We start from the raw sequence: 15,560 nt of genomic DNA on the forward strand, positions 1-15,560 counted from the left end.
ACTTGAAAAAACAATTGTAAAGAGAAAAAAATATAGTAAAGAGCGCAATATCGGAAAAACAAATGAAAACATATATGCACAGTGCGCTATTTTTAAAATGAAAAAATTCAGGTCATGATTGAAGTAGTCGAAGTCGGCGCAAGACAAGAGTTAAAATTTGAATGAGGAGAACCGAAATGAAGGTGGTGGTTTTTTTTTTTTTTTAGAAAAGGTAGAATAAATTAATAGAGGAAGAGGGATAGTGAAATAAGAGAAGAATAAAAGAAATTGAAGTTAAATGGTGTTGAGGAAGGATAAGATAGGGAAATGAAGGAGGGGCAGTTTAGGGTGTGTTAGGAGGGTGGGTTATTGGAGGTAGAAAATGTGGGTAGGAACTTTGTAAGGCATGGAAAATAGAATTGGGGTTTTGGAATTTGGAATTTTTGAGAAGAAGAATTAGGAAGTCGAAAAGGATGTTGGGTTTTTCAGAAATGTCGTTTAGATTGAAATTAGGGTTGAAGTACTGGTCAAGGTGGATAAAGCAATTTTCAGTAATGTTTAAGAGGGGGCCTTTGTTAATGATTTTAAGTATCTTCATGTCATTGTTAATATTGGTGAAACTATGCTTGGAGTCTTGTATGTGTTGTCCTATGGCGGAGAATCTGTTGTATTTAATGGCGTTGATATGTTCGGAGTATCTGATATTGAAGTTGCGGCCGGTTTGTCTGATGTAGGAGGAATTGCAGTTGTTGCATTTGAATCTGTATACACAATTCTTTTCTGTCCCTTAAGTGGCTTTTCCAAAAACAAAAAAAATCTTTATTTTTAAAGGAGATTCCAAATACCAAACTTTACGTCTGTTACATCTTTATTTTTTTTAGATATAAGTATCCTCATACAAATAATTCAACTCAATTATCAATTCTTTCAATCCCCTTAAGTGGATTTTCCAAAACAAAAGAATACCTCTTTGTTTACTTTGAAAGAAGATTGAAATGAAAATTCACACGGGGTCAGGAATGGAATGGAATGAATGAATGAATGAATGAATGAAGGCCCCATCTAGCGGCGAGGATAGGAATTGTGCCGGCTGCCAAAGCCTGTCGCACCCCTCTGGGGCAATGATTAATGATGGACAGGTGAAATGAAATTATATTGGAGAGTGTTGCTGGAATGAAAGATGACAGGGAAAACCGGAGTACCCGGAGAAAAACCTGTTCCGCCTCCGCTTTGTCCTGCACAAATCTCACATGTAGTAACCGAGATTTGAACCACAGAACCCAGCGGTGAGAGGCCGGCGCACTGCATTCTGAGCTACAGAGGCTCCTTGAAGGAAGATTCCAAATATAAATTTTCATGTCTGTAACATCTTCAGGTTTTGAGATATAAGTATCCTCATAAAAATGATTCAACTCCTTTTTCACTCCTCCCCATTAAGTTGATTCCCCCCCTCCCTAAAAATGTACCTTTCTTTATTTTTGAAATTCCAAATATCCATTTATACGCTTCAGTTTTTGAGATATAAGTATGTCCAGAAAAAGAATAACATTTTTTCACTTCCTTTCACCCTTCCCCCTTAAGTGAATTTTCCGAAAACAAAAAAATATGTGTTTCTTTATTTATAAAGGAGCCTTCAAATACCAATTATCACGACTGTAACATCTTCAGTTTTTTAGATATATGTATCCTCATAACAGAAATTCAACTCCTCCCCCCCACTCCCTGCCAAGTACATTTCCCCCAAAAAATTAGTGTTTCTTTATTTTTAAAGGAGATTCCAAATACCCATTTTCAAGTCTGTAACATCTTTTGCTTTTTTTAGTTAACTTATAAATATCCTCATAATTCAACTAATTTTTCAAACTTTTTTTTAAGTTGTTTTACGTTGCACCAACACAAATAGGTTTTATGGTGACGATGGGACAGGAAGGGGCTAGGAGTGGGAAGGAAGCGGCCATGGCCTTAATTAAGGTACAGCCCCAGCATTTGCCTGGTGAGAAAATGGGAAACCACGGAAAACCATCTTCAGGGCTGCCGACAGTGGGGTACGAACCCACTATCTCCAGAATACTGGACACTGGCTGCACTTAAGTGACTGCAGCTATCGAGCTCGGTCAAACTTTTCATCCCCCCTTAAGTGGATTTCCCAAAATCAAAAGAATACGTGTTCCTTTATTTTTAAAGGAGATTCCAAATACCAATTTTCCCGTCTGTAACAGCTTCAGTTTGAGAGATATCAGTATCTTAATAAAAAGAATTCAATCCCCCTTTCATTCCTTTTTACAACCGCCCTTTAAGTGTTTTCACGAAATAAAAAATGTTTTTCTTTATTTTTAAAAGAGATAAAAAAACTAATTTTCCATCTGTAACATATTAAGTTTTTGAGATATACTGCAGCAAGCTGGGTGCAGTTGTGTACGAGCCTCCTCCAGTCTGTTCTATCCATCCACAGATGCTGCTCACATATGCGACACCAGTTCACATCTCTAATTTCAAGGTCCTTCATTATCTGTTTTTCCCAAACATCACAAGGTCTTCCTCTTGGTCTCTTCACAGGAACATTGTGGTCAAAGTATGTTCAAGGAGTCCTGTGAGGGTTCGTTCTTTTCATGTGACCATACCATTGCAATCTCTTAACTTCTAGAGTCTCCAGCAAGCTTCTTTCCAATCCAAGCTGTTGTTGGATATCCACATTCCTTATTTTATCCATTTTTGTTTTTTGTAGACAAGAACGGAGGAACTTCATTTCTGTTGCCTTAGACGACTCTTTGTTAGTCCAGTAAGTGTTGCTGCTTACAAGCCATACGTCAATATAGGTACTAGATATATTTTGTACAAGCTGATCTTGGAAACTAACGGAAATGTTTCATAATAAAGTATTTGACGTACAGTGTGATAGAATTTGGAAGCTTTCTGTATTCTGTTACTAATCTCTTGATGTATGGTATTGTCTGATGACAGAACACTACCTAAATACTGTAAGTTGTCTACAATATCCATCTCCTCATCTCCAATTCTTAGATGAACAGTTGGAGAGTTTCTACTCATCACTAAGCCAACTGTCTTCGTTTTGCTGATTTTGAGACCTAAGGTTGTAAAAGCTTCATGCCAGAGATCTAGTCTAGTTTGTACTTCCGCTTCTGTCTCACCCCATACCATTACATCATCAGCAAAAACCAGGGCATTAGTTGTTGGATCCTTTCTCTTAACCGCTTTTAGAACTTCATCCATTATGATTATGAAGAGAAGTGGTGAAAGACAACTTCCTTGCTGGACTCCACTCTTCGTTTCAAACAAACCTGACCTTCCAAATCCTGGACCTGGACACAACATTTGGTTTCATCGTATAATCGTTGTACTCGTGCTATGATGTCATCGGGCACTTTCTTATGTCTCAAACATTCCCATATATGCCTGCATGGTACATGGTCATATGCTTTCTCGATGCCCAGAAAAACAGTTATAAGTGTTTTACCTTTCTCCCAATACTTCTCATAGAGCATTCTGGTGGCAAAAATGAGGTCTATAGTTGATCTATGAGGTCTAAATCCACGTTGTTCCTCGTCAAGTGTAGGTTCAACGTATTTTCTAATCCTGCTCTCAAGGATGGATTCACAGATTTTGAGACCATGTGATAGCAGAGTTATACCTCTGTAGTTGGTACATTTCTTTCTATAACCTTTTTTCAACAATGATTTGATGACTCCTTGCTTCCAGTCATTGGGTATTACATTCTCTTTCCTGATTCTATTTAGTACCCTGTACATCCACTGTTGTCCTACCTCTCCTAGTGCTTTGATCATCTCAACACTTAATTCATCTGATCCAGTTGATGTGTTGTTTTTTAGTTTAGATCTTGCTGTTTCTACTTCCAACCATGTCAGACTAGTGGTATTTGTGCTGCCAAAATCACAAGGTTCGTCATCTAATGGAGTGACATTTTAATAACAGTTCAGCAAAGTTTCAAAGTGCCTTTGGAACTCCTGTAATATTTTGGTCTTATCCCTAGTTAACGCACCATTAGGAAGTTCTACAAATTGGATAGATTCATTTTGAGTTCTTCTATTCTTAACAATACTGTATAACAGTTTTTATTTCCATCCTGCATTATTTTGGTAGCCAGATCTTCCTTGCATTTCTGCTTTTCAGCTGCAAACAACTGTTTGACCTGTAATTTTTTCTTTCTGTAAAGTGACAGCTTCTCCTATTTCATGTTGATTTCCCCACGTTCTTGCTTGATATAAGGATCTTCTTGCATGGTTTCTGTCATTGATAGCCTTTTTAATATCATCATTCCACCAGGCAGTTTCTTTAGGTTTTCTTATTTGACTCTGTTGTCCACATACTTTTTCTGCTGTACAAACCACAACCTTCTTTAGATTATCCCATTCTTCATCTAGGTACCAATTTCAGTTCTTCTCTCGGCAACAACCTGCGGACACCTTCCCTGAATTCTTCCTTTACACTTGGCTTGGTTAGTCGCCATGTTTTTATTTTTGGGACTCTTTTGTTACAGACTTTGGGAGGTCTTTCCTCTGCAATAACTGCAACCAACAGTCTATGGTCTCTACCAAGGTCTTCACTTGGAATGACCTTACATCACTGACATTTTTCCATACATTTTGTTCTATCAGAATATAATCTATTACTGTACCTATTTTATCATCCCAGCTAAATATTGTGATTTTATGGGAGTCCCTTTTCTTGAACCAAGTGTTACTCACTATCAGGTTGTTTCTCATGCATAGATCTAGCATATATTCTCCCTCTTCATTTCTGTTTCCCATTCCATGAGGACCCAATATGGATTCATATCCTGTTCGTTGTGAGCCAACTTGGGAATTAAAATCACCCATTACAATTAGATTGTCATACTCAGTTATTAAGGAAGTTATTAAGGAAGTTGGCCTTTTCCTCTTTTGAGCATCCTACCTGTGGAGCATAGACTTGGATCACATTGTACTTTTTCCCTCCTAAGTTCACAGATAACTTAATTATCCTTTCACTAACAAACTCAACTTCACTACAAGCATCTATGTCTTTATGTATTAAAAATCCTACTCCATTCTTAGACTCTACTTCATTTCCAGTCCAGTAGAGACTATAGTCCAATCTGATATTCATTTTCCCAGTTTTCTTCCACTTTGTTTCACTCAGGCCCATGATCAGAAGTTTCCTCCTTTCCATGAGGTCGACCAGCTCTTCAGTTTTGTTTGTCAATGTCAGGATATTTAATGTTCCCACTCTGATACTTTGTTTACATTTGGTTTGGGTAGCTGGTGTAACATCGGGCTGTAAACCGGCATTCGCACCAAACTGATGTCGTCGTCGTTCACCTTAAGTGGAATTTCCGAAAACAAACCGTCTGTTTCCTTACTTTTACAGGAGATTCCAAATATCAATTTTCATGTCTGTAATATGTTACGTTTCTGAGATATACTGTAGGTATAATCTTTTTTAAAATTCACATCCGTTGTCACTCCTATTCACCCCCATTAATTGGATTTTCTAAAAAATAAAATAAAAAATATGTGTTTATTTTTAAAGGAGATTCCAAATACCAATATTCATGTCTGTAATATCTTCAATTTTTGAGATACAAGTATCCTTATAAAAGGTATTCAACCCCTTTTTTAAGCTTTTTTCGCCCCCTTAATTGGATTTTCCAAAAACAAAAAGAAATATGTGTATCCTTATTTTTAAAGGAGATTCCAAATACCAATTTTTATGTCTGCAAACATTTAAGTTTCTGAGATACGGTATAGATATACTCATTTAAACAATTCACCCCTACTTTCACCCCCTTAGCAATGGAATATCAAAAAATCGGTCGGTCGGTCGGTCAGGTCATGTTATTTTATATATACAGATTAGGATTCTATGAGAAATAAGGTCAGAGTAGGGAGGATTGGGAGGGTATAAAGAAAATTTTAAAAACTGCAGAGACTACAGTATATTCACAGTTAAAAACACCATATTGGAAAGGATCCTGAACGTTGAAGCTCAGTTTCAGATTCAGTCTTGGTGGACAAAGAAATGATCTTAGTTTACCAGTACTGTCTCAACTAAGAATAGAAACATTTCACAGACTGAAATGAAAAAGATTAGAGCAAGTTTCCACCATCACCTTCCTATATTTGCAACCACTTGTTATAGATTTTCTAATATTAGTACAAGTATTAGTATAAGGATCTTAAGTTGGAAACATTAATCTTCATTAATTTTTCAAGAATAACAAAAGAAACACAACTGGGAAGTTGGAGAGTGATGCATTAGTTGAACAAAGAACAGGATTAGCAAAGGAATGTCCAATAAAAGGATGCTGCCAACTTCATGAGCCTGCAGATTACAAAAATTAATGTAACTACTGCAGTTTTCTTCAGTGTTAACATACACAAGCAGATGCTATTTGTGAATGCTAGATGGTTCTTGAAAGTAAATGAAAGACGGTTTTAATACTTATGGTCAACAAAAATCACGAGAGTGTCAGTGAAGGAGGCAGCAGCCTCACAAGAACTATTAATGGTTAGGAAGTAGGAGAGTACATACTTTCTGAATCAGCCTGCGAACGGCTTAGGCTAACGAGAGATTCAATTGAGTTGGCTCGCACCATTAGTTCTCGGTTCGCTTTGGCTAGAAACAAGAGACAGATGACAGTAAATAACAACATCCAACATGTGAGCCACATCCACGTCTAACAATACCAGATATAGGAAGTTTTACAATTTTAGCTGCGAAACAAAATTTAGCTAAGTATATTTTTCATGTGAAAGATTTTTCAGGATAAATATATGAATACTAACAATTTTAAACATTTATCACATTATTTGAAAAGAGGGATATATTACTAAGTATAATGGTATATTGTCTGGAAACAATAATTCTCACCGTGTTTTATCTATGAAATAACGAGGGTGCTTTTTTGTGAAATATTCCTGATGAGTTTTTTTGCAATCATACCTAATTTGTCTCTTAAGGAATCTTCAATAATGGCAGCCTATTTCACTTTAGTTTGAGTAGCAATGTTACAATGATCCTGTCAACCATCAAATTAGTGAGACAGAAATATATAAATTTGATGGAGTCCTAAGCCAGTGAATCGTGATGATGATCATCTTCATTCTCTTCTGTTTTTTGTCCTACCTAGTGGCATGATCAGCTATATGGCTCTGCTGTCTGCATTTGGTTTGATTCTGATCCATGTCAAGGTGTAGATTTATGTTCTTAATGTTTGTGCAGCAATGCCTAGGTTGTCCCTACCACCTCTTCTCAATGTCTTTCCATATGTAGCCTATTTCAGTAATTGTATTGCTTTCTGCTCAGAGCACATGTCCAAATATTGTAGTTTGCTTTTGTGCATTTTCTCCTGGATCAGCAATAACACCAAAAATATTTTCTTACACGTATTTTGGAAACACTGTCCAACATATTATAGTTATCTGGCTGACCCTCTGAATATCTTTGTCTCCACAACACTGAGTTGACGTTCTAGATTTTCATAGTCAGCCAAAACTCTGTGCCATAGTGCAACATGGCAGATGACGGTTTGACGAATCTGCAATTTGATGTAGTCTTAATTCTGTAGAGTCAAGTTATGAATTTCATTATGGTCCATATTGACAACTGATCAATATCAAAGGGTAGGAAGGGTTCACCTATTCAATACTCTAGTTGTCATTTGCCACTTCATCCAAAGTGCATTAATTCATGCAATCCCCACTTTGATCATCCATTGTCCATCAATGAGAAGTATTCATATTCACTGTAGCTTTGTCAGTGTGATCTGAATAATATTGGTATACCTAAATTAGATCTAATTAATGGCACTATCTGTAAAGCATTTTAAAATTTTCAGATTAATGAGTATCTTGCTCTATTTTAGTTTACAAGCAATAAACACCAAAATTAAATGTGTTTGAAGGGAAGGAGAAAAGTGCACACTTTTTTCTGCACTTCTATATTTTTCATAGTTATTGCATATGCTGCAATTATAACTTCCTATTTCTGGTAGTAGTTACAGAAAAGTACAAATTTTATTTTCATCTAAATCAAAATGTGTACTAAACACTTAGAAATTTAAAAAAAAAAAAAGATATATTACTGTCCCCTTTCAATAATGTTGCTTCTTGGGTGAATCTCATCACGTGAAGGACATAAATGATTCTTTGTAAATTCATCAAATTAGATAAATGTAAATATTATATCCCTCACTCAGCAAGGTAACAAAGTCTCCTCTGAACATAACTGAACGGCAGACCATTCATATCTAAATAAATGTGGCACCATATTACCATCCTCCCACAATTTACAATTCAATATTCATGTAAATAACATATCACTTCAAAGATTTTAACACCAACTGAATGAAACCAATTTCTTTCATAACAAGACAGATTCTGAAACAGTGAAATGATCTAAATTACTTTTCTTGATTAATAACAAGGCTTTGCTTTTGATGGTTTCATCTTCCCATTTTTCATCTAAATACTGTATAAATGACTCTGAATATTTAAGAATATGTAATAATAACTGCAGTTTTCCTCTGTATAATGTTGAAAGAAGTTCCTGATATGAATCAGAATGGTTTGTGCTTTTAAGATAAAGAGTACTGATCTATCGGCTATCATTAATAACAAATTTGGTCCTGACATAAACAAAATGGTGGAAGACACTAAAACAGGTGTACTTGTTTCACAGTTGTCATAACTGAGATGATTATGCATAGAACATGAGAAAGCAGCATATTATGAAATGTAGCCAGGTTAGTTTTTTATACGTGTGTATACATACTGTATGTAACTACATCATCTGTAACCCATATCGTGAGAGCTCCTGGTCAGGCAGGGAATCATTGACCTCCATATACTTCTCGCATCTCCCTGGAGACACCAAGAAATGCGCATCGCTTCTGGGGTACTCTTTAGTTCTTTATCCTTGATGCTTCATATATGCTATTACTGTATTACGATAGGCTCACCAAACCTAAAGGCGCTTTATACCTAACTGACAAGTTTCAATAATGCCACCCCTAACCTGGAAAACAAATGCTGCCTGCTTGATTTCAGTGGCATTTCATCTAATGGAGGACCAGCACCCAACTAAAGGGGCTCCTCTACCAGAAGCCATTGGCCCCTTTAGAGAAACGGGTTATTTACAAATCTATATACAGTAAAACCTCGTTAATTCGAAGTCGTTGGGACTCAAAAATCGGACTTCGAATTACGCGATTTCGAATTAACCGCCAATTCGCAATTCAGAAGTACCAACCCTTGCCGCGTTACAAAATATTCTAAGGCCCGTTACTGCATGCAGTTAACCTTGATTCACAGTTTATACCTTTCAAATGCCATGAAAAAAGAACTATTTACAAAATGTATCCAAGAAGGTGCATTTACAGTATTCAAATAATGCACTCGGATATCTCACTGGTAAACATAACCTCACGCAACGAAAGAAAGAAAAAAAGCACGATTCAAAGACGAGGAGAAATCTATCCTCGCTCCCATGTGCAAGTGCTTTATTAATTGGATTACTATACTGTATGCATTTTAGATGCCTTGTATTTACACAGAAAGTACCCGATGCCCTTAAAATCGAACTTTCCTATGACTATCCTTGTACGATTTCCCGCCATGGCACTTCCTTCGTACTTCAGAAATGTAAACACTTGCCGCGTCACGAAGTATTCTAAGACCCATTAATACATGCAATCACCCCGATTCACAGTTTAAACCTTTCAAATGCCATGGAAAAAACTATTTCCGAAATGTATCCAAGAAGGTGCATTTACAATGTTCAAATAATGCGCTTGGATAAATCACTGACAAACATAACCTCACGCAACGAAAGAAAAAAAAAATCGCACAATTCAAAGACGAGGATAAATTATGCTGGTTCCCCTGTGCAAATGCATTATTTTTTGGATTTCTTTACTGTTTGCATTTTTATTATAGATGCTTTGTGCTGGCATGGAAAGTGCCCGACGCTCTTAAAACATTGTGGCTTATCGAAGTTTCCTATGACGAGGGGATAAAGTATCTCGCTTCCATGTGCATTGCAATTGCAACGCACTACTATGACCCCCATCCCTCACACTGTACGATTTCCCGGCTGGCAATTTCTCCTTTAAAACCAGACCTAAGACCGTTTGGGCTCGCATTAAAATAAAGCAATGCAGTTTCACCGGCAATGACAATATTGTTCGGTGCCTACGAATTTATTGTATTTGCCACGTTTTTTCGTCAACTGTCGGCATCGCCAGTGTTCACGGATTCTGTTTTCCCGCACACTGACTGTTGCGTGATATTACGGCGTTCCTTAAAAGGTTGAATACGAAAGAATTCAGATTTCATTCAATTTAGCAATCATGAAGCGCACTGTAGATCCACCGACGTGAGTGTAAGTGCGGAAAGCTACCCCTCCTCGTTCCGGAACGCGCGTTCTATTATGACGCGGAGCGGATAAATTTCAAGTTGAAATTACTCTGTAACATACTATTGTTTTAAAATGTAAAGGCAGTTTCGAATAAAAAGTCTTCATTTCGGTAGGCCTAATGGGGCCGACATTGTACTTCGAATTACGAATTATCCGTATTTCGAATTAAATAATTGAAATAACATGCAAAACTGTATCTCATGTTTCCGGGAACGAGAGCTTCTTCGAATTAGGCGGGATTTTGAATTAACCGATTTCGAATTATCGAGGTTCTACTGTAGAGTTGCTGGCTGTAATGTCTACTCCATCGCATAGCAGGTAACCCTGGCTAGACTAAATCTTTCTGTAACTACTGCAGGTAACTATATGTAAATAACACACACGCACGCACGCACGCACGCACATTTCAATATATTGATCCATAAGTTTATGATTTCTTCTCAATGTTCAGGTAGCAAGCTTTATTAGCTATCTTGGCATTACCTTTAGCGAAGACTCTGTTACCTTATTTCACTGAGTTACTTTTACTGAAGCATCAATTCACCTTGCAAATGTTATGGCTTTTACTAACTTCAAATGTGGATCAAAACAGAGAAGGACAAGTTTATGAAACAGATGGAATAGGAATTATGAAAAAACACTGTCTGTTAATTTGTGGACTAGAAGTTAGTTTTGAACACTGATAAACGTAGTAATTTTGAATCGGCAAGATTTAGCAGCCTACAGATTTGCTTTAGTACAGAGTTGTGATATGATATGTTGTCCAAAACAAGTCCTATACAAATGTCAAACCATGCTCTAACCACTGAAGCTGCTGTTGGGTGGAACACAAGAGAAAACACTGGCATGTAGCTTGGTTCCAAATTTCTTATTTCGTTCATATTAGAAGAAATTCAAAATGCAAAGAAAGGTGCAGATCATAAGTCTTATTAGTGCGAGTCATATTTAAAAATTATTACCCAACAATATTCATGAAAGAGTGCATACAAAATGCACAAATAATCAGTGACCTAACAATTTGGCTTTAGGCCATGTTTAGGCACAAGTGACTATAATAGCGAAGTCAGTTTGATGAAATGGCTCTACTGTTTTATTGACAAGAGAGCATTTCATATGGCACAACATAATAAATTACAGACATTCTCAAAGAAATGAATATTCATTTCAAGGATCTCAAGTGTATGTAAAAATTTAAATTAGAATGAAACAGCCCTAATCAAGGCCAATAATGAACTGTCTGGTACAGTTCAAATTTACAGAAGAGTTCAATATGATTGCAGTTAATCATTCCTATAGTTCAGAATTTTTTAAAGGAAGCATTTTCAGGCATTGAAATAAATATAAAGCCAATACAGTATGAATTAACAATATTATAGATGATACTGATGACATGGTAATGATTACAAGCAGCATATGCTATCTTCATTATGGGGAATACGTTAGAAACCAGAGGTGATATACTGTATGTTACTAAGATGAAATACAGAGTATTAACAAGAATAATTTTTTCAACAGCATTCTGTCATTCAATAATTCACCTACAGAAAGAGTAATTTTAAATATCTCGACATATGGCTCTCTAAAAACCTAACCTCAGATGGTGAAGTGCAACGATGAGTTGAGCGTGTTCACAATGCTTTCTCTCAAAATTCAAGAATGACTTTAACATTGTAACTTTAACCAAGACCTTAAAGACTGTTCCAAAAAGTATTATAGCTAGTCACCGTTTCTTTATAGTATAGAAGATGAAATATGAAAATACCTCATCATGGAAAAAGGAAAAGGCATTTGAGATGTGGAATTATCATCACATTCTCAATATTCCATGGATAGGAAAGTTCTGCAAAGAATAAAGAAAAATTAAGAATACTAAACTAAAGAAGATGAAAAACCACTGTATTTGGGGGATTTTTTGTATAGCTAAAATTATAAACTGTTGCAATTAATTATACAGTACTTCAAGGAAAGAAGATAGGGGGTATAATAGCTGAGGGATGTGACATTTCAAAAATCCCACATTCACTGGCTTGGATTTGAACCACAGTCACCTTAGTGAGAAGGCAGTAATGATACCACATGGCAATAGAGGTTACTAGAGAGATTTAATCCATCAGTGATCTCTTTTGAGAGTAAAGCCATTAAAGGTTCAGTGCTGACCATGCTGTACCAATTTCCTGCTCACAGGGTAAGAAAGCAAAGCTTGGAGTTTTAAGTGACAGTTTGTATCAATCCTAGCATAAACTACATAAACTTCCAATGTATAAACTGTGATTTTAAAAAGTGTAATTAACTCTACATGGCCCCTGGCAGCAATAAATACATCCTAACATGGGACCTGCAGTTTTACATGGATTCTGGTCCATGGGGCTGTGACTTTCCATTTCAAAATTCCACGTGTATTTTCCATAAGAAGTTAGGAAATAGTAGAGTTTCACTCCCTTCATCCTCTATTACTCACTTGTTAGAAAGACACATTTAACCTCACATGTACTATTTCTCAGACTGAGTAAAAGCAAAGTCATCTCCGTACAGGCCATGAAAGCCCTTGGAGGGGTGGAAGGTAAAGGCTTCCACTATCCGTAACCTCGGCAACTGATGGGGTAGAGTGGTTAGCTTTAACCTCAGCCATATTTGCCGCCATGAATTAACCTGGTACTCATTTTTGGTGTAGGCTCAGTGAACCCCAGGACCATATACACCTCCAGAAATGGAAATCTTGTTTCTTAAATTTTTCGACTTCCTGACGGTCAATTGAACCCATGTCCTTCTGGGTGAACCGAGTACGCCTTTACCACCTCGGCTGGGCAGCCCCTCAGACTGAGTAAGGGCCATACCTTACTAGTTGGTTCATTTTCTAATGTGAAACGTGTCAACTACTTATTAGTAGTATTTACAAAGTACTCCATGACGGAAGTGGTCTTTTAGGTTACTGAAAATATCATCACATTTTTGCAATGAGTGATACTATAAATATTACTAAGAAGTTCAAAATGGAAGAAGAATTAAGCAGTACATTATAACATAAGCTACAAAAGCCTATGGATGATGAAAAACCATGTGATATGTCTCACATGGCATTAAGTTGAGAATAATCAACACCACCTGGACTAAAATCTGCAGCTCTTAATTACTATCAGAGTATGTTACTTCCATGCTAGACGGGTGAATGAAACAAGTAAGCTCTTCATACAGAACTCTATGCACAGGGAGGTGCAAATTCACATGTGCAAATTGTTTGGCACTTGGAAAACTTACAAACACATTTTTCCTTCTCTATGAAGTAATTCTCACTCTGCTGAGATGGAATAGATGATGATGATGATGATGGTGATGATTCAGTTAAGATAAGAGGATCATGACACATATAGTTAGATTTAGGGAAGGAGCCTTGGGTGAGTGCTAAAACTTAAATGTGTGCATTCTCTACTTCTGACAAGGTGAATTGCTGCTCTCTGTCACATTCAACACAAATCACATGAAAAAAAATGGTGCTAAGTACTAAAATATTTTGTTTCAAAAGGGAACAGCATGCTTTCAGAAATGTTTGACTGTTGAGTAGGGATAAAGAACTAGTTTTCCACTACTATATATTAAAGTACATATCCTCTAACTACTTAGTTGGTGCATGGGCTCCAAGAGAGATTAGCATAAAAGACAACATTCAATTATTAGTTCACATTCAGTTAGTTCACAAACAAGTGCAAAAATAAAGTAGGAAAAGAAAAAACAGAACTTCACATTTATCAATCTTCTTCATGTCTCTCCACCTGCTGCTTGATACCACACACTGATATGAAACTTGTTTATGGAAACTAGTGATCAGATTAGCTAAAACTATTTTCTTGGGCAATGAAACACAGAATAGCTGACCGAATCAAGACAATATTAAAAACAACTTTCAATCAACAAAACAAATGTTTGAAATTTAAAATCAAGATACATTGTAACTAGAAATGTTAACACTTTAAGGCACACAATTAACACAAAATTCAAGAGACTAATTTAATAATAATAATAATAATAATAATAATAATAATAATAATAATAATAATAATAATAATAATGTTTTTATTCCACTAACTACTACCTTATTTGATACCTCATTAGTTCTTGGTATATCCCTTCCTTAGCATAGGAATTTCCTACCTTCTGCTGCAGTCATCTCAGCTCGCTTTAAATCGTTTAACTGCTGCTGCTGGAATTGCATATGCCTTTGCCGCTCTCGTTCCTCCCTATCAGGAATAAAATAGAAGATATCTTATAAAAGTGGTGTAAATAACTTCAGTTTGTTTTAATACAACAGTAATACAACCAAAAACTTTTCTACTCATACATTAGTCACCTGATACAAGCCAACGATGCTTAAGAATGAGTTACATATGAAGCAATCATGGTAATTCCGTTAAGATTTTTTTAAAACTAGGGGCTTAATGTTGCATTAACACAAAATAGGTTTTTGGCAATGACAGAATGGGAAAGGGCTAAGAAGGGGTAGGAAGTGGCTGTGACCTTATTTAAGGAACATCCCCAGCATTTATCTGGTGTGAAAATGAAAAATAAAACATAAAAAACCATATTCAGGGCTGCCAATGAAAGGTGGTGTTCAAACTAACCATCTCCCAAATGCTAGCTTACAGCTACAGAACTTGTACTGCATAGCCAACTCTTTAAGTGTTCTTCCCACAGGAATTTTCCATGTTCATACCAGGTAAATTCTGTAACTGTCTCTTGTCTTCAGTAGCAGAGACTTTTGCCCTTTCCTGTAGACCAGAATGATGTATACAGTATATAAAAATTCAGCTGGTCTTGGATCACAAGGAATGAGACAGAAGGACGTATGCATCCTCTTAACTTCAACATGGGAAGTGGTAATCAATTGAGACAATATTACTTTATTAGCTATCATTAGTATTTTGAGGCATTTTGTAGTCACTGTTTCTCCTTTCTGTCTAGTTGTACATATCCTACTTTACAGCACACTTTCCCTGTTTGGACCAAATTAACATGTTTGTGACGGTGTGTACCAAAGGTAGTATACACACATCATTGTCAGGGGCAATTGTGTACCACTGGTAGTATATGCTTTCATACCAATTCTTATCTCTCTGCCTTCTCATCAGATTAAGCAGAGAATTAAATTATTGTCA

At 36.3% G+C, this 15,560-nt stretch overlaps 1 protein-coding gene across 8 annotated transcripts in view; it reads right to left on the bottom strand.

Annotated features, from left to right (window-relative positions):
* The window catches only part of baz (bazooka), an 842,954-nt gene that overhangs the window by 157,983 nt on the left and 669,411 nt on the right, over positions 1 to 15,560 (bottom strand). For 7 of the 8 annotated variants that reach the window (XM_068226299.1, XM_067141558.2, XM_067141555.2 and 4 more), the window contains 2 exons: positions 14,560 to 14,645; positions 6,529 to 6,612 (listed from right to left, as the gene is read on the bottom strand). In XM_068226299.1, coding sequence (XP_068082400.1) covers positions 6,529 to 6,612; positions 14,560 to 14,645 — 170 coding nt within the window. The remainder of the gene's footprint in view (positions 1 to 6,528; positions 6,613 to 14,559; positions 14,646 to 15,560) is intronic. The other variant, XM_067141556.2, reaches the window with a different exon arrangement.

The sequence above is a fragment of the Anabrus simplex genome, chromosome 2, assembly GCF_040414725.1.
Source record: "Anabrus simplex isolate iqAnaSimp1 chromosome 2, ASM4041472v1, whole genome shotgun sequence".
Taxonomy (NCBI): domain Eukaryota; kingdom Metazoa; phylum Arthropoda; class Insecta; order Orthoptera; family Tettigoniidae; genus Anabrus; species Anabrus simplex.